The 21,626-nt window shown below is 44.7% G+C and overlaps 1 protein-coding gene across 6 annotated transcripts in view; it reads right to left on the reverse strand.

Moving 5' to 3' along the window:
- Positions 1 to 21,626, reverse strand: part of myo6a (myosin VIa) — a 107,758-nt gene that overhangs the window by 16,424 nt on the left and 69,708 nt on the right. The window contains exons 23-30 of one of the 6 annotated variants that reach the window (XM_040124879.1): positions 20,324 to 20,414; positions 17,056 to 17,206; positions 14,559 to 14,767; positions 11,439 to 11,517; positions 5,615 to 5,775; positions 4,262 to 4,300; positions 3,134 to 3,169; positions 990 to 1,028 (exon numbers count right to left, since the gene is read on the reverse strand). In XM_040124879.1, the coding sequence (XP_039980813.1) occupies positions 990 to 1,028; positions 3,134 to 3,169; positions 4,262 to 4,300; positions 5,615 to 5,775; positions 11,439 to 11,517; positions 14,559 to 14,767; positions 17,056 to 17,206; positions 20,324 to 20,414 (805 nt within the window). The remainder of the gene's footprint in view (positions 1 to 989; positions 1,029 to 3,133; positions 3,170 to 4,261; positions 4,301 to 5,614; positions 5,776 to 11,438; positions 11,518 to 14,558; positions 14,768 to 17,055; positions 17,207 to 20,323; positions 20,415 to 21,626) is intronic. The other 5 variants (XM_040124880.1, XM_040124881.1, XM_040124883.1 and 2 more) reach the window with 5 other exon arrangements.

Genomic DNA, 21,626 nt, shown 5'->3' on the forward strand with positions numbered 1-21,626 from the left:
GCTGTGGGCCGTGCTGTTGGCACGCTGCTGACAGCCCTGATTAATCCGTGACCCGGATTTGCCCTTTTTAGAACACCAGGAAGTTGGAGGTGAGGACCCTGCTGCTTCTCTAATCCTATCGGGTCGCCCTACGTCTCTTGATTAGCGGGAGCTGGCCTCGGACCCGGGCGGCTGTACCGTGTTCCCAGAAGCACACGGCGGCTTCGGGAAGCGGCCTGAGCCAATTAGCCGCAGACAGACGAACAGAGGAACCGGGAGATACTGGCATCGCTTCAACTGACATCACTCATTCACATCCACGCTAATGCCGAGAGGGACGCGAGTGGAAAATACCATCGGGCCGCGGTGATCTGATGAGAAAGTTGACTTTTACCCGATCGACAAAACTTAAATGCTGCTCGCTCTCGCAGCTCTTCTGGACGAAGGAAGATTTTGTCTCCATTTTTCCTGGAGTGGTTGGGACGTTTTACCTTTGAGCTTTACTTTACTCCAAACCTGCACTAATAACCAAATTCTTAATCCCCAAAAAAAAAGACCAGTCAAATCACAGGATTGTCCCACGCTGTCCCTCCTGGCGCGATCAACGGGTCTTTCAATACTCTACTAATACAAAATCAAGGCTATTCATGTTTTCTGACGCTTTTAAAGGTTTGTTTACATCAATCATTTTTAATTTTTTTTATTTCTTTTTTATATTTTCAAGTATGAGCAGTGACAAGCAACAAATTTCTAATTTCAAGAAAACAATCCGTGACCTACAGAGGAATTTAAAAGTTATTGGTTTTTTTCTGAGGGAATTAACCCTTTTAATCAACATTCTTAAAATTACATTTTGATCATCAATCATCAACCAAATCAACTGGACTCTTTAAAAGGATTTTTGCATCACATGGTTCCATTTTTCATCAAAACATTTGGTGAATCACACGATTAAGCGACTGATTACATGGAGCGATTTACTGTAGTTTGTACGAACGATTTCTACCCACCGAGCCAGAAGTTCAGTCATCTCCCTCGCCATTTCTTCCCTAAAAAGCACGATGGTGCCAGTGTGAAAAAAAAAAAAAAGGTGTTAAAGTGTGTTGTGGTGTTTTCTATGACCGGATTTACAACATACTGACCGCCTGCACAAAAATACTCAGATTCAGACATAACAGGTGAGGACCAAGGAGGTAGAGGAAGAAAACGAGCAGAGAAGGAAAGGAAGCACAAAAATAGAGAAAATTAAAGAAAAGAAGGTAAAGTATATGATGAAGAAGAACTACAAAGAGTCAAAAACGGAGAAAAAAGAAGAAATTAATAATTGTGAACAAGAAGCAACAGGAGCTCCTGGAAATTACTTATTTACTGATAATAAGCAACAGAAAAAAATACGTTTTGAAAGGGGTTTAACGCCCCTTGGGTTATGTTTTTATCAACATAATGAGGAAACTTGCTAAAAATGTTCACTGAATGGATTTCGTGTGTTTGCGACAATATCCGCATGTGGCAAATAAAGCACGTCTTAAGTTTTTATGGTCAGGTTGAGGCAGCCCCTCGGCACTTGGTCAAGTTTAGGGAAAGATGGTGGTTCTTGCTTAACCATTAAAAAAAACCAATGTGGCTCGAGATAGGACGAGTTGATTTTTTCGATATTCAACTGAGACCACCGTCTCCCCCTGACCCTCACAGAAGTGTCCGAGTTGACCAAACCCAACAAAACGTGGGACGCGGGACGCTAACCCCGGCCTTCAAAACTTTAGTTGAGGAAACGTTCTTCTATCAGAAGTAACAGCACTTACATGCAGAATTCCCCCTTTCAGAGATATGGTTTTTTAACGCTCTGTTGCGCTTACAGACTGCAAATTTTGAATTCGAACGGGTCATTACAGGTCAAATATGTAAGGATTTTACCACGTTCTAATGAAGGTTCAAGATTTCGAGTAAAAGGTGACAGTCCTGGAGTAAACTAAGGCAACTAAAAGGTATATTTTATGTGCACATTCAATACAAGTACCTCATGACTGTATTTTAGCGCAGCCCTCGAGTAGATGTGCTGAGTTAGACGCCATCACTGTGTGTCTGTGCTTTACGAGAAGGTGGCGCTTTGTGGAGTGGGGGGAGAAAAAAAAAGAAGAAAAAATGACTTGGCGCCAGTGAACACGATTACCCCTTTTCCTCCAAAACATATCACACAAAACCACGAGGGAGCACGTGAAGGTGACTTCCGGGAGGCAGGGGTTGCAAAAATAACAAGGGCAAAACGACAGGAGGAAAAGTGGAGCGGGGGAAGGAAAAACGGCTGGAGGGAGGGAGGTGAAGGACAGAGGAGGATGGAGGAAGGCGAAGAGACGAAGAGCAGAGGTCATCCGTGTCAAGGTGTGGCCTATCAGTTTAAGTCTGCCTGTCACTCTTTATGTCTGACTTACTGTGGACAACGCAAGTGGTACGGCTAATCCCACCGCTCACTGCTGACACCCCCCTCTGACCTACGAGCAGCGTTTGTGTCTCACTCGAGGTTCCCCCTCCGCGGTCCTTCTGTCTTAACGTCCGCACCGATTCTCAGTCGTCCGCATTCTAAAGCATCTGCCCGTACTAAGCCGAAGACGACGGGTTTTCATCCTGAGGATGTTATAACATTCGTTGCCTCGTCGCCGTTGCCTTTTACTTTTTAGACTTTCAGTCAGTTTGTAGGGAAATGAAAATACTGTAGTGACATTTGTAGTGAGTAGATTCAAAAGCAGCACTGCAACAGGAAGAATTAAAAAAAACATTTTAGAGAAGAAGAGGACCGTGGATTGGAACCACCTGGCGCGTAAAGTGCTGCGCTGCACCACTTTAGCATCCCCAAAGAGCATAACAGTGTAATGTGGCCTCTACTACAGCTGACTCATGACGTGAAGCATCAATTTCAACCTTCAGAGAGACTTTGTATGTGGGTCGCTGCGGGCTAAGTGCAGGGAGAAGAGCGAGGGAGGCCGAAGCCCACGAACCGACGCATTGCCGCGATAGCCGATAACATTTGGGGAAGCGCCTCTGAACCGCTTCAACCCGTCACTGCTTGTGTTCCTGAGGAAAACGCACGGCTTAATTCACTGCAGACTACAGTGGAGTGGTCCTGAAGGTGTTTGGTGTGTTGGGAGGAAAAACCTACATGGTCAAGCTCTGGAGATTTCTGGTTCCAGCAGTGCTGTAAACAGAGGATCATAAGATTATTAAACAACAGCACTGCACAATATAACAAACCAATCGAGAGAGGGAAAGGCGATTCCTTTCCCCCGTGACTTATCGGGAAGTTATTCACCTTCCTTCTGATCAGAGGACGAGGCCCGAATTTATCAAACTGCTGAAAAAGTGAAAATCAAATCAAATCAAAGGACTTTATCACGGGTCTTTTTGATTTTAAAGTATGCCTTAAATTGTATTATCTGTTGCGACAGGATGAAAATGACAAGACTAGAGCTTCAGTTCTGCCGTTTGACATCTCTGTCCATTTCTCTGATGTGCCTCCTCTACCAGCAGCCTTCTGCGTTTTTGTATCTCTTGATCTCGGTGGCGAGCGTCGGCTCTTGAGGGTCATTAAAGTCGTACTGAATTGAACTGACCCTTTCTGAGGTTTGCTGACTTGAGCCGCCATAAGCTGCCGGTCACACCGGACCCAGTGAGGCTGCAGCAGGAAAAACCCCCGAGTGTATTAAACTGGGCGAAGGGGCATTTTATTGCTTCCTGATTCAACTTTTCATTTGTAAGAGGAAGATCGTGTAATTTTTTTCTTTCTTTCTTTACATAACGAAACGTTATTAATAGGACAGATGCAGGTCAAATCTCGTGTTTATAAATTCGTCTATTAATCAGAGGACTTTCTTTTAATCAGAGGTTACTCCCTCAATTTGCAGTAAGAAAGACTGATTCATATGTTTTTTTTTAAATAGCATTTTGAACTGTAATTCTCAGAGGTTTGATAAATACAGGCCCAGATCAAGTGTTTCTGCTTGTGACAGTCACGTTGGTGCTTAAACTGGTTGTAATGATTGTGGTCACGTCTAGAAAACAAAAGTCCTACTTAAAATAAAAGTTAAAAAAAATAAATAAATAAATAATAATCATCAATAATAATAGTGCCTGGTATTGTATGGAATCAGCATGTCATTGTGACAGAACAGGGGTCTGTGCTCAGCTGGCAGATTGTTACAGCATGCAGGGGTTGTTGGTTACGGTTTGAAAGGTCAAAGGCAGGTGGGATTGGGGATTAAATGAAAGGGTTAAAATCGCTGGATCTTACGCTGCTCTCTCTGGGGACGATGGAACTGAGGAGCCGTTGCTGGTGGGAGATAAAAAAGAAAAAAAAAGGAAAACAAAGAAGAAGAAAGTGGTTAAACACAGGATCAGCCGGAGGCGGTGGTTTCTCCAGCTGTGCGGGGTCGGAAAAAGGAGCTAAACGAAAGTTCCCGACCCTCAAGTTGTCAAGAAGTTGGCTCGAGACGACCACGGGAGCAACGAGTCGGTCAGAGTCCAACACAAACTTTCCGTCTACAAAATGTTAAACTTTCAAACGGGAAATGTTTCTCAGTCTGTCCTGCTGCTGACAGATGGTGATGCCTTATCAATAGTTCAGGATCATAAAACTTTCAGCTTTTCAACGAGCGGCGAGCGAACGCTGCACCCACAGCGAACGCACTTTGGGTAAAGTGTCACATCGACTCCTTCTGAACAGTTACTCCAGACTCGGTGCCGTCAGCCTCCCGACAGAAGCGTGAACCCCGTCACACCTCTGTCAGACCGAAACGTGACGGGGAAACATCCCGGGCTGTGTGAGCGCAGCACGGTTCAGTTAGAGAGCGGCAGAAGTCAGGGGGGCCACTCGTTTCCCTTACAGCTCTCACTGCAGAGGATGGTCCCAGACGTGTTTTGATTACTGACCGATTCTTAATTAAAGCTGCAAGGTCAGGCTGAGCCACAAACAGCGGCCCGGAGTCTGGTCGCGAAGGGGAAGGGAAAGTGTCGTCTTGTCAGGCTCACCGACTTCTCAGGGAAATCTTGTAAAAACACTTTGGCTCGTCTGACCTTTGCAAAGCCAGAGTGGAATTTAAAAAACACCCCGAGCCCTTTCCAATGCCCCGTTTAGCTTGTGAGCTCAATGAAGCAACTATTGTATCGTGTGACATTTTTCATTGCGAGTGATTCTATACCAGAGTTTCACAATCAATACCAGAACAATGTTTTTTTCAGTACCGTACTTTGACAAGTATAAACCCTTTTTCTCATTTATCAAAAAAAAAAAAGCCAGATTTATCAAATGCTAAATGTTAGAGACAAGCGGCCGTACAGGAACTCTGCCCTGAGGAAAATACAGTCTGGAACTGACTGACTTGTATTATTTAAACAGGAAACTGATCAAAAAAAGGACAAAATATTATTTGGGCAAGGCTTCGAGCTCTATGTGCTCAACAGTTTTCAACGCACTGGGCTACGAACACGATTTGGTCGGTAACAAAAAAAGGTCGGCAACACACCCCGAGACGCAAATTCACAGAGTGTGGTATGAGCTGTGATCAGCTGAGATAAACACAACCTGGGTCCTATTTTCACGACCATCGGCGGTAAAGGTCACGAACGCGGCGGGTGTGCTAGGTACCTGCGCAGGCCCGAGTCGATCTGCACCTCCTCCGGGATGAGCTCGGCCTCGCTCTGGGCGATCCTCAGCGCCAGCTCCCTGTCCCTCCTCTCCTGCTCCAGGACGGCCTGCCGGGCCGCGTCCTCCTCCCGCTCCACCTGCAGCTGCAGCTCCATCTCCATCTGAACACACACACACACACACACACACACACACACACACACACACACACACACACACCTTAGATATCCGCTTGTTCATTCGTTGCCCACCTGCAGTGCCTGCGCTGCAGTGAATACATGCTCACGTGTAGAAGTGAATTCAGTTCTCGTGTCCTCAAAGTTGTCCCCACCTCTGTGGGATCCAGTAAATCACAGACAGCATCATATGCTACGCTCGATGGAAAGGACTGGGGGTTTGGGACATCACTTTCGTTTGCAAGTACATCCGACGATTAAGCCAAATGGGCTGCACGTTAGGGTCTGAGAAAACTATGGAGTTATTCATGCAGAAATAAATTCTCCTCCGCTGTTTTTTTTTGACATTTTATAGATCAAGTGACCAACTGGATAATCTGAAAAATCATCAGCAGATTAATCAATACATTTCAATAATCATCAGTTGCAGCCTTAGAGCTGTGGACACACTACACAAAAAAATAATCTAAGCCAACTGAAAAGACGCAGGACCGGCGGACCCGGAAAGCTGTTGCTATTCAGCAGACGCAGAACAAACTCCTAACCGATGCCCCTGCATGAACACGCGGGCGCCCTTCAACCTCTACCTCCTCCGCCCTGCTCGCTAAAGAAGGAAGGCGGCACAGCGAGTGCGGGGAGGGGCTACGCTGGAAGATTAATGCTCCCGCCTCCACCTTTATTCATGAATCAAACGGCTCCGTGAGCGACTCAGGAAGAACAGACCTGCAGGTTTTCAGTTCGTTACCTGAAGTTCACCGAGCCGTTCCTTCACCTTACTTTTATTTGTTTTTTTATATTAACACCTTCGACACTCTTAATGTTGATTTTCCTGTTCTTCACCATAGTGTTTGTGTTCTTAGCCCTTAACGGTGAATCCTAGTGGGTCACACTGCTGCATAAAGAATATCTAAGAGACTCTAGATTCTTCTTTAGATCCAGTTAATAGTCGTTGTTTTTAGGCACCAGCGCCATGAATTTGACACGTTGATTAAGAACCTGTATTTTCGTTCAATGATTTTTTTTTATTAATTAGACTACTCTTTCAAGAATCCTACATTTATTATAAAAAAAAGTCACTAGAGCACGACACCAAAAATACACGTAATTATTTGTTCTTAATACTTCATTAAAAAAAACTATAGTATGTTACATGGATGAAAAGTTATAAACTTGTTCAACTATTTAAAAAAATGTAAATTAATCATATACATAGTTGATCTTGGACATTTTTTCTACACATATTTTATATATTTGAAAAATGCCACATGAGACTAACAGAACAAAACAACATTTAAAACAAATACGTACACACACACACACACACACACACACACACTCTTCATTAGTTTGGTGTAGCTCACTCCATAAAATGGCCTGTGCATTATTTGTACTTGACATGTTAAAAAATAAAAAGACACATACCAACCGTTTGCAGCTCTACTTCAGTACATTTTCCGAACCAAACGGATGCGTCAGAATTTGTTTTTTTAAATGAAAGAAAAACAGCTAAGTCACGTCTTTTTGATTACCTCAAAGCCAATTTGACCTTTGGACCTCCTAATAAAGTCACGGCCGTTGCGTCCGGTGGCCACACCTCGGTGTGTGAGTGCACTGATCTGGACACTTGTTGTGCAGTGAAACAGCTCAGGGCGACTTCTTCACGGCCCCCGATCTCTGGCGAAGATCTGCAGCTGGTTCAGTTGTGGATTTATGGAGCTCGCTTTTCACATGGAGGCAACCTGGTGAGTTCCTTATCATTTATTAAGCAGCTGCTTGCAGCTTATGTTCTGACTGTTTCAGGCTATGCATTATTAGTGGGGAGAGACTGTATTAAAGATTTTATTAAGCCAGCAGATCAAGGCTGTGTGTTTAATGGAAATTCTACAGTAAAATATCAGAGGGATAAGTTGAGGCCTTTTTTTTTTTTTAAGGCAGTTACCTGCTGGTTGACTGTTGCGACTGTTTTCTTCAAGCTTTTGAGAATGCGTGCTGTTGGCCAACGACGACTTCCTCCACTGCTCATTTAAAACTAACGGCGTGCGTCGACGAGTGGAAGCTCCCGGCCCGAGCGCGAGCATCTGAGCCCTCAAGCTCATCTGCGATCGGAGAGCGATTGCGGGCTGAGATCCGCACGTAAGCAGTGACTGCAAATCGTTTTTTATGGGGCGCGTGCCTGGACTGATAGCGTCACTGTCATGGATCAGGGCTTAGTTACCAACCGTGATGGATCGGCTGCTGCACCATCTTTGTTGCGCTAACTGCATCCTTAGATGGATGATCTGCGCCGGACGTGCGTAAAGTTATGGAAATCGGCTGCGATTTTACACCGACAATAATTTATTGACAGTAAATGTCACTTCCTAACAGTTCACATCATACTTTGGATCGTAACTATGAATGTATGGACGAAGAGAGAGATAAAACTCCTACATTTCCACAGTGCGACTCTCGTCACCTCCTCTCATTAAATCCCGAGCCCTGTCAGCGTCTGCAGAGGGAGTCATGAATATGTAGAGCAAAGACGCTGGGAAGCCCAGCGACTCTGAGCTGGTGCTTGTGTATGTGAAGCGAGAGATTTGTGGGTAACCCGGCCCGGAGGCCCCGGGCCCCCGGCCAGCAGCTCGGATCTGTACGGCCGCCACTCGCTGCTGAAATCTGCACTTGATCCGGACCGGGCAACGGCAACAGATGGGCCGTGCGGAGACAGACGCTGGATGATAAACACTAAACCGCCAGACCCGTAAAGCCCGCTATCTCTCTGTCACACAAACACAAACACACACACACACACACACACACACACACACACACACAGAAATGTATATGCTTTTGTAAAACAGCCAGACTGATGCATCCGCTGAACATGTTAACGTGTGGATTTCCACACGCAAGCCACAAATACATTTCATCGGGATGCATGTGTGTGCGCGAAGACGCAACCATGAGCCCACAGCTTACAGGTATCTTACGCCATATGTACTGAATTGTGTGTAATACACAGATCAGCCGAGACATTAAAACCAGCTCGGTATATTTTAATGGCCTAGTGCTCAAACACAGCCATGTGTGCACGGTATTAAAGGCTGCGTTCACACAAATAATAAAAAAACCAAAACCAAAAACCGGACGTCCCTCCAGTGATGCCTTTCCACGCAGACAGTGCTGGTTTCATAGAGACATCCATCTCTGAGATTTCTGCCTCCGACCCAGGTATGTACGAACTGAGTCCCCGTTGCCCTGGATAATCCGCGGATCCCACTAGCTGCGCCCGGAGTCCCTCCCTGCTCAATATATGGTGCACCATATTTACCTTCCAACATTTCACTTGAGTGTGAGGCATGCTCTATATGCTGCCACAAACGTTCCTGCAAAAAAACAAACGATCATATGTCCATAGTTTTTTGTTTTGTTTTTAATGGATAGAGGAGAGGGTCAATGTCCCAGGAATATAAGAACGATGTCGATGGGACATTCTGAGCCTTACTACAGTCAAAAAATATTGATAATGCAACATGGAAAAAATGCAATGTTAATAGATTTTGTCCATCCCACTGTTACTCTTTGTCTTACTTCCATTTGGGGCATAACCCTGCTCTAAGTTTTGGAAATATAGCTCCCACAACTTGGAGGATTTGGGGGACGAACACAGGAAGCATAATGTGGAACCTGGAATATCTGCACGGATAAACACCACTAGAGGAACACTACACACACAATGCTTCATTTGCTAACAGGACAAAAAGTTCACACAGTTCATTCAGGGGACATATTTTAACCACTGTGTCAAAACCGTCTGCAACCCGAGTTCACACAGAGGAGATTAAATAAAACTGGATGGTGCCTCACAGCTATAAACTTTGTTAGCTTATAGCTTATAGTTCAAGATTTATGTGGATTTACTTCGCCCCTGCGAACAAATCCGCTGACTGGAGCAATTCCGCTGAAATGAGGAGATTTTTCCACCAACTTGCCACTGTGGATGCTGGTGAGGTTCAAAAAGCGTTATCTCCTCCACACAAGAGACGAAATCCTCCGGTGTGGTGAGACTGTTTCTACCGGTCTTCCATGTAAATCAACTGGACTTACTTGTTTTCCCGGGACGAGCGTCGGGACGTCAGAAAGCGAACCCCCTGACCCCCTTTTCGTGACAACAGGCTGTCACTCCGGTGTCAGCGTGAACGACGCTTGATTTGTGTTGTGCTGTGTTGCAAACACGTGAAATAATCTGATCCTATTGGCTGATTTCTTCACTTGCTTTGAGAAAATAAAAGTCTTTTAAGGTGAAATATTTGCAGCCTATGAATCTTATCCTTCAGGCTTACTTTAACCCAAACCTGGTCCTAGCTCCGATGATAATCTTAAACCTAAATCCAGACCCGAAAGCACCCAGGAAAACATAAAGTCTTTATTGCACGACATGTCTTTGCTTCGAAGGCGTAACACTGAGACTGGTCCTCACACCGACACCAGACACTCAATGACAGCGAGAGCCGTTGCAGAGCGTGATGGAGAGAGATAAAGTGCGGCCATGTTCCTGCCAGAGTGGCAACAAAACGGCTTAGAGAGAAGTGGAGCTGCACGGGGGGATTTTCAGGGCTTGGACTCGCTCGTCCTACAAAGACAACTCTGTGAGGAAACCACAACACCAAAGACCCAGTGGTGACCTATTCAAGTCCGTGTTGAAACTGGACTAATATTATCTGCACGCGTCTCATGAGCTGCAGGAATTGCTAGGTACGTGTGAAGGTTAACACCGAGTCCCTTTGCGGCGCAGACCGATGATCATATTTTGGTAAAGCGAGAGACCCTGCGATGGCATGAATCCAGCGGGAATCGAACTGTCGGGGCAGTTTGTTTTGTACCGTGTTATTCATCGTCCAGATTGAATTACTAATCCTCCTCCTGTCAAGAGAAGTGGAGCCAGTAAAGGTTTTTGAGTTTAGGTTGCCTGTGATTTCAGCAACCCTTATTTTGAACTGGTTAAAAAATGTCACGTTTAGCAGGCAGAGCTCAGGTTTTATCACAGCTGCTCTTCGGTGTCTTCGCTCCAAACGCTTTTACCCTCGGCCTGAAACTCTTTAACTTATCATGCTTAATATTTGCTTAACATGATATGTTATGTACTTAATTTCACGTACTTTCTGCCCATATTGCCATTCCACCACTGCTGCTTCTGTCTACTCAGTACAAAAGACATCTATTGCGTGTCTGAAGGCGAAGGCAGATTTCTTTCTGAGGTTTCTCCAATTTTTTTTTTTTGCTGTCTTCTGGGTTGAAGGTTCTGAGAACAGAGGGTGTTCTATCTTATAAAACTAGCAAATTTGTAAATCAAAATACAGAAAATTGACTTGATTTTGAAAAGAATTTGTCTCATCGTGAGTCTTACTTTCGGTAGCCCTGGTTGGAACAGTCCTGGACGTGTACTGCACTTTATCAGAGGTGGGGAAGTTCACCAGATGTGCATTCGCACAACCAAACAGTTAATCCTTAAGTTTCAGTCATTTAACTTTCACCTCAAAGCAAACGACAGCAAACAGAACTCCCAAGTTTTTACCTGAAATCGTCTGTGAGGCTCAGTTTGTTGTGTTGTTTTGCACCTTTGTGCTGAACTAAGCCGTAAACTGTAAATCCTGCCCCCATACACCCACCTGAATCCTCTTCTCCTCCTCCTCCCTCCTCTTCCTCTCCTCCTCTTCCTGCTTCCTCTTCAGCTCCATCTCTGCTTTCCTGATGGGAGGGAAAAGAAAGAGGAGAGAAAGAGAGGAGAGACAAAAGTACGGATGTACGCAGGAAGAGGGAAAGACAAAGAGACAGAGAGAGAGAGAGAGAGAGAGACGTTTATTAAGAGGAGGAGATACAGGAACAGATGGGGAGCGAGACAGGGAAAGAAGAAAATGAAGGAGCAGTGATGGAGGATAAATGAATGGAAAAGAGACGGAGAGGTGGAGGTTGTGAGAAAGAGAGAAACAGCAGTGGATAAAGAAAGAGAGGAGGGAGAGGCAGAGTGGGAGAAATACAGTCAGACCAGCGAAGGGAAAGTGTGACGCTGACGTCAGCCTCCTTTCCTCCGACTGGGAAAGTGTCCGACGCATCATTTCTCCAACATTTCAAAAAACTGAAACTAAGTTGTCTGAGGAAACATATACACCAGCTACCAGCTATACATCTTGCTACTTTTGTTCCACTTTCTGCTTTTTCATGTGCTCGGACACTGCAGACATTTTTCAACCCTTTTTTAACCCTCGTCCTTTGGGGCCAATATTTCGTTTCAGTTGCTTTCATTAAGAAACTTTGGAAAAAGAACAAGCTGACACAAAAAACACAAAATTTTCAACGAGGCAAACTTGAGTAAAATTTGGAGTTTGGTCTTTTAACTTCATTTCTTATTTAGGCTTTGAGTCAATCCAAAGCAACTCAACAACCACGAGTGCTGTGTCCAGTTGACAGTCTGTGACCTTCAGGTGAATCTGGGGAGTTCATAACTTGACAGAGGAGGAGAGCAATGAAGGGGAAAGCGGGCCGTAAAATTTGGGCGGTCGTCTCTAACGTCTTATATTAGCGGGTAGTGGTTTGTGACGGACACAACGGCCCCCATCAGTCCCCCCAAAGGACTTTCCATACCACTGAAGGTCAAATCTGATATGCCTGCCACAGTCTGGGCAGGAAATGAAATTTTCCGTGTAACTGTTGGATCGATTCAAAACCTCACCGGGCGTTTCCATGGCATCGTTTAGGACACAGAGGGTCACGCGGCCGGGATGGCTGGGTACCTGAGGAACAGGCTGGTAGCCTGATCCAGTCCTGCGCAAAACCTGAATGGAGGTGGAAGTGGTTTGAGTTTTATTTTCCAACAGCACCTGACTTTGCAGCCAAGCACTCTGAAGCCAATTCACAAGCGTCTTAATGCGCCATTTATTAATGTCTTTAATAATCACAGAAAATAAAAAGACCGCACTCCAATTACGAGTTGTTGGGACTTAGAAATAAAAATGATCAGCTTAATTATTAAGATGACAACTTCAGATGTGCCAACAAACTAAACCCATTTCTTTCTTCAACACAACCGAGTCCCGGTGACTTACAATCTTCGTCTACAATCTCGACCAGGAGAGAGCGCTCTAACGCTCTCCTCTTCAGCTACGGAACAGAAAACCCATTTACTTTATACCAGACTCCTCCAGGCTGTAAAACCTCAGAACTCATTGTACCAGATCAACTCCTCTTTTATCAGTCGCTCGGCTTTAACTTAGATCATCCGGTTCTCACTTTCAGAACTTGTCATCGGGAGTTCAGTCTTGTATCTTGAAAATGATTTGATAACACAACGTCCCGCAGTTTGTTCACTTGACGAGTAATATTAATGTTAATATTAATGAAATTGAGTTGCTCAGGAACACTGTAGTTTATTAGCGTACTTCCCAGCATGCATTGTATTTGGTTTAAAATTCTGAAAGCAGTCACTCGATGGAGACTTGTTGTGTGTTTCATCTGAGTTTCTCTCTCAAAGTTGAGTTTCTCCACCACGACGAGGACGGCTCTGCAGCCACTCCCTGTACCTTCTTCTGCTCTGAATGTGGCTACTAGAAGAACAACAAACCCCGTAACGACCAGATGCTGTAGCTGGTGGAGAAAAGTGGTGCATTTAGCAGCTCAAAACGCCAGACCCAGAAATGAACTCTCTCAAAATAAAAAAGTAAAAACAGTTTTCTTGCAACATTTTCAGATCTCAGAGCTAATCTAATTGCATGAACTTTGTCTGAGTTGCGGTTTTCTTTAAGTAAATCTTTAGTTTCAAAGACACTGGGGTCAACTGAGAGCTACTCGCATGGGGGTTTAATTTGTGTGTGTGTGCTTAATTCACAGATGTCCCAGCTGAACACTCTGTCCTCCATTTCTCAAATGAATCCCCAATGCCAGAGCTCCAATAATGGACCCCAGTAGCAACGTAATGGTTCACCCCAAGTGGACTGACATCACAGGCACGATGTCTGTGTTTTTGTCCGCGTCTTGTCTTTTGCGATCTTCCGAAAAACTGCCTATGCAGATAAAATTCAGGATGAGACAATAATAACCAAAAATATCACCCTTCACTTTCAAAATGTGGAACAGCTCCTGAGACACGAATGAACTGTCAACAAAGATTTGGGCTGTCTGGCTCACCATCAGGACCATCAGACCATAGACTGACTCAAGTAAATCCAGATTCACAGTAGTTTAAGATAAATATCTGACATCGCGGTGCCAGAAATTACACCATTTAAACCTGACCGGATTTCTCTACTTCAGACTTTTCCATCGCGCGTGGACGCAGCCGTTGGTTGCTAAACTTTTTCGCATAACTCCAAGGCGGTGACCCTCGCCATGCTTGCTATTGTCCTCCTGTAATGATGGACACCGGGGAACTGAAGCTTATTCTGCTGCCGTGCTCGTTGGAAACCGCCGCGGACCGGAGCGGCGGCTAAGTACAGAAAATGTTAAAAGCAACAATTCAGCCTGATAACACTTCATAGCTCCTATAAAAATAAATCCTTTTGAAGCCGCAATCTCATTATGTAAATCCCTATTGGGCACCTTGAAAAATGTGTGGACGCTAAGTGTATTTGTCCACTGCAGCAGTTTTCACTGAGTCAAAAAACGCCAACTTTGACAAGTGCCTCTTAATTTTTGGGTTATGTACGTGATAGCAAAACAAAAATGTTTCATCTGAGCCTCAGTTAAGAGGCCGAAAAAATGTAAAAGTACTCCAACCTGAACCCCCTCCCACTTACAGTCGCCTATCCTCCTCCTCCTGCTTGCGGCGCTGCTCCTCCTCCTCCCTCCTCTTCCTCTCCCTCTCCATCTCCTCCTGGATGCGCCGGAGCCGCTCCCTCTCCTCCTCCTCCTTCTTCTTGTTCTGCATGGCCGTCAGCAGCTGCTCCGACCGGGTCACCAGGGCCTGGTACTCGTGGTCGATATCGATTCGGGTCATGATGGTGCTCTGAAGGACACAAAGCCAGAATCTGCTTATAATGATGTTTCTGGACAGCAGGGGGAATCAGCAATTTAATCAGAATTGAAAATATTCTTCTGTCGCAGCCCTAATCGGGACATGGTTAAGCTTACTTTTGGCCTGGGGCTGTTTTTCATGGTTTGGCTCAAGCTTCTTGTTTCCAATGACGGGAAATCTCATTTCAAACAACAGTGTTGTCCAGCTTTCTGTCAGCAGTTTGCGTTTTTTCCCTTTCCTGTCTTCAACATGTTAATGCCCCAGTACACAAAGCCAGGCCCATAAAGAAATGGTTTTCCCAGTTTGGTGTTGAAGAACTTGACTGGCCAGCTCTGTCCCTGACCTCAACCCCACCCAGCATCTTTGTGAGGTACTGGAACACAGACTGCGAGCCAGACCTGATCGCCCCACATCAGGGTTGGACCTCACTGATGGTTTTGGTTCCAAAATCTGGTGGAAAGCCTTATAAAATAAAGGGTGGAGGTTGTTATAGCAGCTGAGCCTTGGCCATGGTTTTGGAATGGTACGTTAAACTATCATAATTTTATTGCACAAATTATGATGTCCTAAAGGAGCCAATTTTCCATGAAGCGGCTCGACGAAACCCTGAAATATTCAGATGATTAAAACTTGGAATGGATGTTTAGTTTTGATGTGTTTAAGTTTGCAAACTCCTTCTCAAAAGCCTGGAAAAGAAGGAAAAATCGACTCTTGGATTTCTCCAGAACTACAAAACAAGTTTTGTTGTCGGTGATTAATGAATTTCGTTTCAAAGGATGAAGGTCTCAAGGTTTGACTGTGAAAGTTGTTTAAGTTGTTCCACTATTTTTTGGAATTTTTCATTCTTTGAAAAATATGTATACTCAGCGCTCTGAATCCGGCTTATACGAGTTTTAATCCATTCATTCATTTAAAATGGCTGCAATTTTCAGGTGTCCTTACACCTCTGCCCATATTCTGTGTCCAGCAAGACACTACACAGCAACCACACAGAAACACCTTAGCAACCACCTAGCAACCATTAAGATTCAGCAACACCCCAGCAAGAACGTTGAAGCTTATTTTTCAAAGGTCACAGGCATACGTAGAGCTTCTTCAGCACGTTAATCTTCTGTGATCAACGTTAACCTTGCAGCATCTGTAATCTCTGCCTAAAAGTCAGTATCTTTTAACGCGGTCTTTATCGCGATGACGGGGACGTCAGGGCTGAAGACAGATACTGAAGCTACTACGACACGGTCTCTACCGGAGCCTTAAAAAAAAAAAAAAAGAGGTCTTCAGAGAGCATCGGGAATCTCACGGCTCGACGTCACCGTGTGTTCGAGCGTCATCCGAGCGCCATCTGACGGCTGACGCAGACACACAGGGCGGCAGCGTAAAGAGGCGTGTTGACATCTCGCGGCAGTTGAATATTCATACGCCATCTGCTGTCACTGCAACCTTTTTTCCTGCGACTGCCTGTTACTCTACCACAAGGCTGCGGGGTGGGGCTCGATGTGGCAGGAGCGTCACAATCGGAGTTGCACGACCAGCTTTGTCCTTCTATTCCCCACATTTCCTGCGGTGAACACCTGTCAAGACTCAAACCTCATCGACTCCTCTGCGCTTAAAGAGAGCGATTGGGTAAAGGAAGAAAAACAGCACTGCTGAAGGATGACAACCAAACAAAAAGAATCTGGTGCAGGACAGCTAAGATTCATGACATTCATAGGGAAGATTATCTCAAAGGAAAAAAAGGTCAGAGAAAGCGCACAATTTAATCCACCTCGACAGCAAATACCATTATGATAATGAGAAGGCAAGAGGTTCGACAATCCATCATTCTGGGTAAACATCTCTGATTATGACACACATCTTAAATCTGACCATCTCTTTTGTCTTTCCACGTGCAAAGCTTACATATATACGGTGTATGGAGTGGAAGAAAAATCACGCCTTGGTTTTCACCATCCAACATTTTAAAATATCCTGGGGATCCAACCTGTTCTCACTTCGTCAAACGGAGACTTAAGGCCCCACCTGTCTGTCAACCTGCAGCAGAATGTGGTTTAATTTCACACCGTCCACCATTTTTTTGAGATTGGGTAGCACTTTGGTCAAAACGGCGGAGATCCTATTTTTGAAACAAAACTCTTCCTATGCATGTGTCTGAGGATTTCACTGAGGGACACGGAAGAATTCCCACTTAACGTGCACTTTATCGGATGAATACGGGGCTTTAAACGCACACCCGTAGCTAGAGGAGCTATACTGCACATCAAACTGTTCATCCCACCCACCTTGATTTTGACCATCAGGTTGTCGACGGCGGCTTCTAGCTCCTTGATCTGCCTGCTCATCTCCTGTTTGCCCTCCTTCAGCCCAGCCACCACCTCGTTGAAGCGATCCATCCTCGTCTTCAGGTTACGCACCTTTACCAACCCATCGATCCTAAACCACAGACACGCAAAGCAGTTAGTGAAAACAATCCAGATCTCGCTTCGAGGTTTACATACATACGACTGCGAAATTCAGCAATTTAATATTCCACGGAGTTGGGGGAAATCAGTATATATTTATAAACAGTGAGGTCAAAACTGCGGCAGCAGAGGCCGAGATATCCTGAGTTTCAGGTCACTTTTACACCAAAGCGAAAAGCAGACAAAGTTTCCTTTAGTTTTGGTCCGGTTTGCGTTCATTTTACAAATGAGCCAAGGGCTGTAAACATGAAGCCATGAAGACACTCTAAGAAATAAGTGATGGGCATTATTAGTCCAGATTTGCAGCTGGACGTCGGATTTTAGAAAAACAAACAGATGAGTTCAACAGTTCAACGAAGACTCAGTTTCTTCGTCCTGTAATATTGCAAGAGGATAGTTACTGCGTGGTTGCTACATTTCCCTCACTTTTTAATTTTTTGACCAGAAATCCACACATTATACCAAGACTGGACTGTCGAGGCTGAAACTGACTTGAGTATTTTAAAAAATCTCATCACGATATGTCAGACAGCAGTTAATTCTTTTTTTTTTTTTTTTAAACGTAAAACACACAACATAAACTCACAAACTCAATAAAAACCCCACTGAGAGTTTTGTTTTCATTTTTCTTTAAATCTGACCAAAATAAATACTGAACAGCAGATTTTACAGTGTAGAAATAAACTTGTCAGCGCTCTCTGTTGGACAAACTCTGTAATGGAGACACTGTTCCTAAATGACCTCAAACACTGTGACATTATCCTGTAGGACACCTTGATAAACCTTGGAATTCGAGCTGGTCAGGCCCAGAGGAGGCAAAGCCCCAAATCATGATGCACCCTCCACCGCACTTCACCGCCGGGACGATGTGCTCCTGTCGGTGTGCAGAGAGCTGTGTGTTCTTCCCAAACCATTCAACCTCAGTTTCATCAGTGCACAGAACATTTTCCCAGCATCGTTGTGGAGAGTCAAGCTGCTCTTTGGCAGACGCCCGGCACACAGTGAGGTTTGTTTTGGAGAGCGGTGGCTTCCTCTGTGGTGTCCTGCCATGGGCTCCATGCTCCATTATTTGCGTATGGCAGACTCGTGAACAGAGATATTAACCAGCTCCAATGAGGTCTAACCAGGCCTCCCCAGTCTTGTCACTGACTGGACTCCAGGGCTGCTAAGTCGTAGAGCCCAGTTAGCTTTTCTTGATGTCATTAACTGAGGAGTTCACTTACTCTCTATCTATCTATCTCAGTTTTTCAGTGTTTTCATATTAAATGTCTGTGATTACAATGGCTACGAATGGTGAAAATAAAACACTAGTAGCCAGCCTTCTTCAAAATGTTACCTCTATTCATTCAGTTTTCTTTTGCTGTTGATCCAGCAAAGTTTCCCCCAAAATCCATTCCTGAAGAAGTCACTGATAATTGAGACACATCCCAAACACAATGAAGAAAAATGACGAGGATTTTATATCATTTCATGCCAAAACTGTTTTCAGAATCTCCATGAAAACTTGTAAAATACTACTCTACCAATAACACCCAAAAGCATGGGTTCTCTCTGATCCTCCTTAATCTTCTCCAATGCCGAGCAAATCTATCATTTTAGCCATAATTGTGCAGAGTCTGATGTTTTTAGTCAGGACAAAAATCAAAAAAGACTTGTAACTTGACTCTGACGTTTAACAACGGTGACTCCACTTGGACTTCAGCCTCTTAACTTGGAGTGACTTCACGTTCACAAATCCTACCAGTCAAAAGTGATGTTATAAAAACATGTGCAAGCAAGTCATTCCTTCAATTTTCCTGAAAATGGTGATATGAACTTGATGTGGGATTGGCTGGTCTAGACTTGAGTCTTGACTCAGGACTTTGTAGCCAAGATATAAAACTCAGTTGTGACTCTCAAAACAATAATTTGCTTTATGTGATTTTTCTGCTCATTTCATGTTTTTCACCCGTGTCGCTTCGCTGAATCTCAATTTCTGTCTAAACTCCGCCCCAGTCATTAATACTCCACCCACCCCCTGTAATCACACACTCTCCACCTCATCAGCAGCACACACAAACACAATCACGCAGCCTGTTAGCATGGACCAGCAGGTTGCCAGATCAGACTAAAACCCCCTTCAGAGGGGGGCGGGAAAAAAAAATCTTCTCCACCTTCTTTCCCACCTGCCTCCCCCCTCGGGCTTCTGTTATTTATCATCAAATATCTCAGGTGATAAGCAGAGCTGCGCGTGTTGCCAGGCGACTGTCTCCGAGGCGATGCGCGCGCTTGTGTGTGTTTGTGTGGGTGTGTGCGCCAGGCAGACTGACACTGGAGAGCTGTGAAAGTGGCAGATAATGAAGAAGAGGTAGAGTAGAAGAAAAAGGAGGACGAGGGACCGAGGTAGGAAGGAAGGAGGAGGTAAATGTAATGAGGAAGGGAAGGAAGGATGCAAAGGAGAGAAGCTGAGGAGAAGCGATAATAAGGGCAGAGTAGAGGAGAAGGGAAAGGGAAGGACGGATTGAAGGAGAAAGGATGGAGATAAGTGCGAGTTGAGGGAGGTGAGGGTGAAAAATTGGCTAGAGAAAGGGAAGGAAAGAGGAAGAGGGAGTGAGGAGAAGGAGAGAAGCAGAGTCTACATGAGGATTGGGGAAGGAGAAAGTCAAGAAAAAGAAATAAAAAGAGGAGAAAGAATGGAGCTGCAGAGGGTGAAAAAGAAGAGAGGTGGATAAAAGGAGTAAGGGATAGAAAAATGGAGGATCTAAGGGAGGAGAGGGTTGACAAGGGGGAGGATAAGTAGGAGGAGGAGGAGAGGAAGAACATACTGAAAAGGAGCGAGAGGGAGGACTGGAAGGAAGCAGAGATTGGAAAGATAGGAAGGATGGAGCAAAATATGGAGACACGGACGTAAAAAGTTGGAAGAGGGAGAGAGGAACAAAGACGGACAGTAAAAGAGGAGGTGAGGGGAGACAAGTAAGGAGGAAACAAGAAGAATGGAGGACTGAGGAAGAGAAAGAGTGGATGGAAGAAGAGGAGAGAAAGAGGAAAAATACGCTGTGAAGAAGGAGAGAAGAGGGAGAAAGAAAGATAAAGAAAGACAGATTCCCACCTAGGCTTGTGCTTCTTCTTGCAGAGCCACATCCGAACTGTCTTTTGCATCTTGATACAGGCGCTGGTCCGGTACAAAATCTTGTTCTTCACTGCGAGAGACAGAAACAAAAAAGAGAAAAGAAAAAGGGCCCGGTTATGCTAGAGAAGAAGTAGTTCATACGACGACTCAGATGTGTCTAACCGAATGCAGGGCGAAAAGCCGGCTGCCCTAGACAGGAGGGGAGACGCAGTCTTATTGAAATATGGGAATAATGGCGCACACTTTCAGAAAGTACCTCCTGGAGGACACTCAGAGCGTTGCACAAGTGCCAGGAGTGCGAATTTTCCAGTCGGTGCCATGAAACCATTGCAGAGGAAGTGGACCCAACGAGATGACGTCATTAAAAATGCACCATGTGGAGAACATGCTGGAAATCACGTCTGTTTCCACTGAACTTTGGCGCATTTTGCTTTTATCAATACACCAACTTTTGCGGCGGGGGAAAAAAGAAAGAAAAAGAAAAAAAGGTTTTTTGATTTTTCCTGTTTTCAACTCAGGTTTTTTTTTTAATGCGCACATTGAGCATGCGCATGAAAACAGATGGATAGAAACCCTTCTACAGCAGGCCAATCTTGATGTGAAGTGAGTGTCAATGTTGGATCGTCGGTTTTGAAAGTCACAGACATTATCGAATGCAGTGCCCCCACGTGTTTGTAAAAGACAGTCCATGATTACCAAAGTCATCCAAGAACAGAGCTCCCCTTGGATTCAGATCGTGTAGGTGGTTCCTTCAAGGTGCTGCCGCTCACCTCGGGAAATTCCTTGACAGGAGCTTAGCCCTAATTAAGTTGTTCGGTTTCAGCTGTCTAGTTGGCACTGCTTGACCTTCTGCACTATTTCTGGTTCCTTGTGCTCCAGAGAAGTCAACTTCCGCCAATGCCCCCAAGAGCCCAAAAAGTCTGTTTCTTTAGTACCGGTCTTTCATGTCAGCCTTGTAGGTGATGAGCCCAAATAGATGCAGTAGCAGCTTGTTCTGCCCGGCTTAGGACTGGGTGAACTTTCAATACCCAGTGCCGATACGTTACCCGAGTTTTGGTACCAATATTAGACATTTTGAACAGGTTTTGCGACAAAAATCCTTCTTTTTCTTTTAACAAAAGACGCCGAACTTCTCAAATGAACACAAGCAACTATACAAAAACTTTGAACAGTCTTGCATGGGCAAATTTTGAGTTAAATCAGGCACTATGTGATCAAAGAATACAATAAGAAAGTAGGAGTCTGACCAGACATTTTATGCCAGCTATCTGTTGAACAACCC

The sequence above is a fragment of the Xiphias gladius genome, chromosome 4, assembly GCF_016859285.1.
Source record: "Xiphias gladius isolate SHS-SW01 ecotype Sanya breed wild chromosome 4, ASM1685928v1, whole genome shotgun sequence".
In the NCBI taxonomy this organism is placed as follows: domain Eukaryota; kingdom Metazoa; phylum Chordata; class Actinopteri; order Istiophoriformes; family Xiphiidae; genus Xiphias; species Xiphias gladius.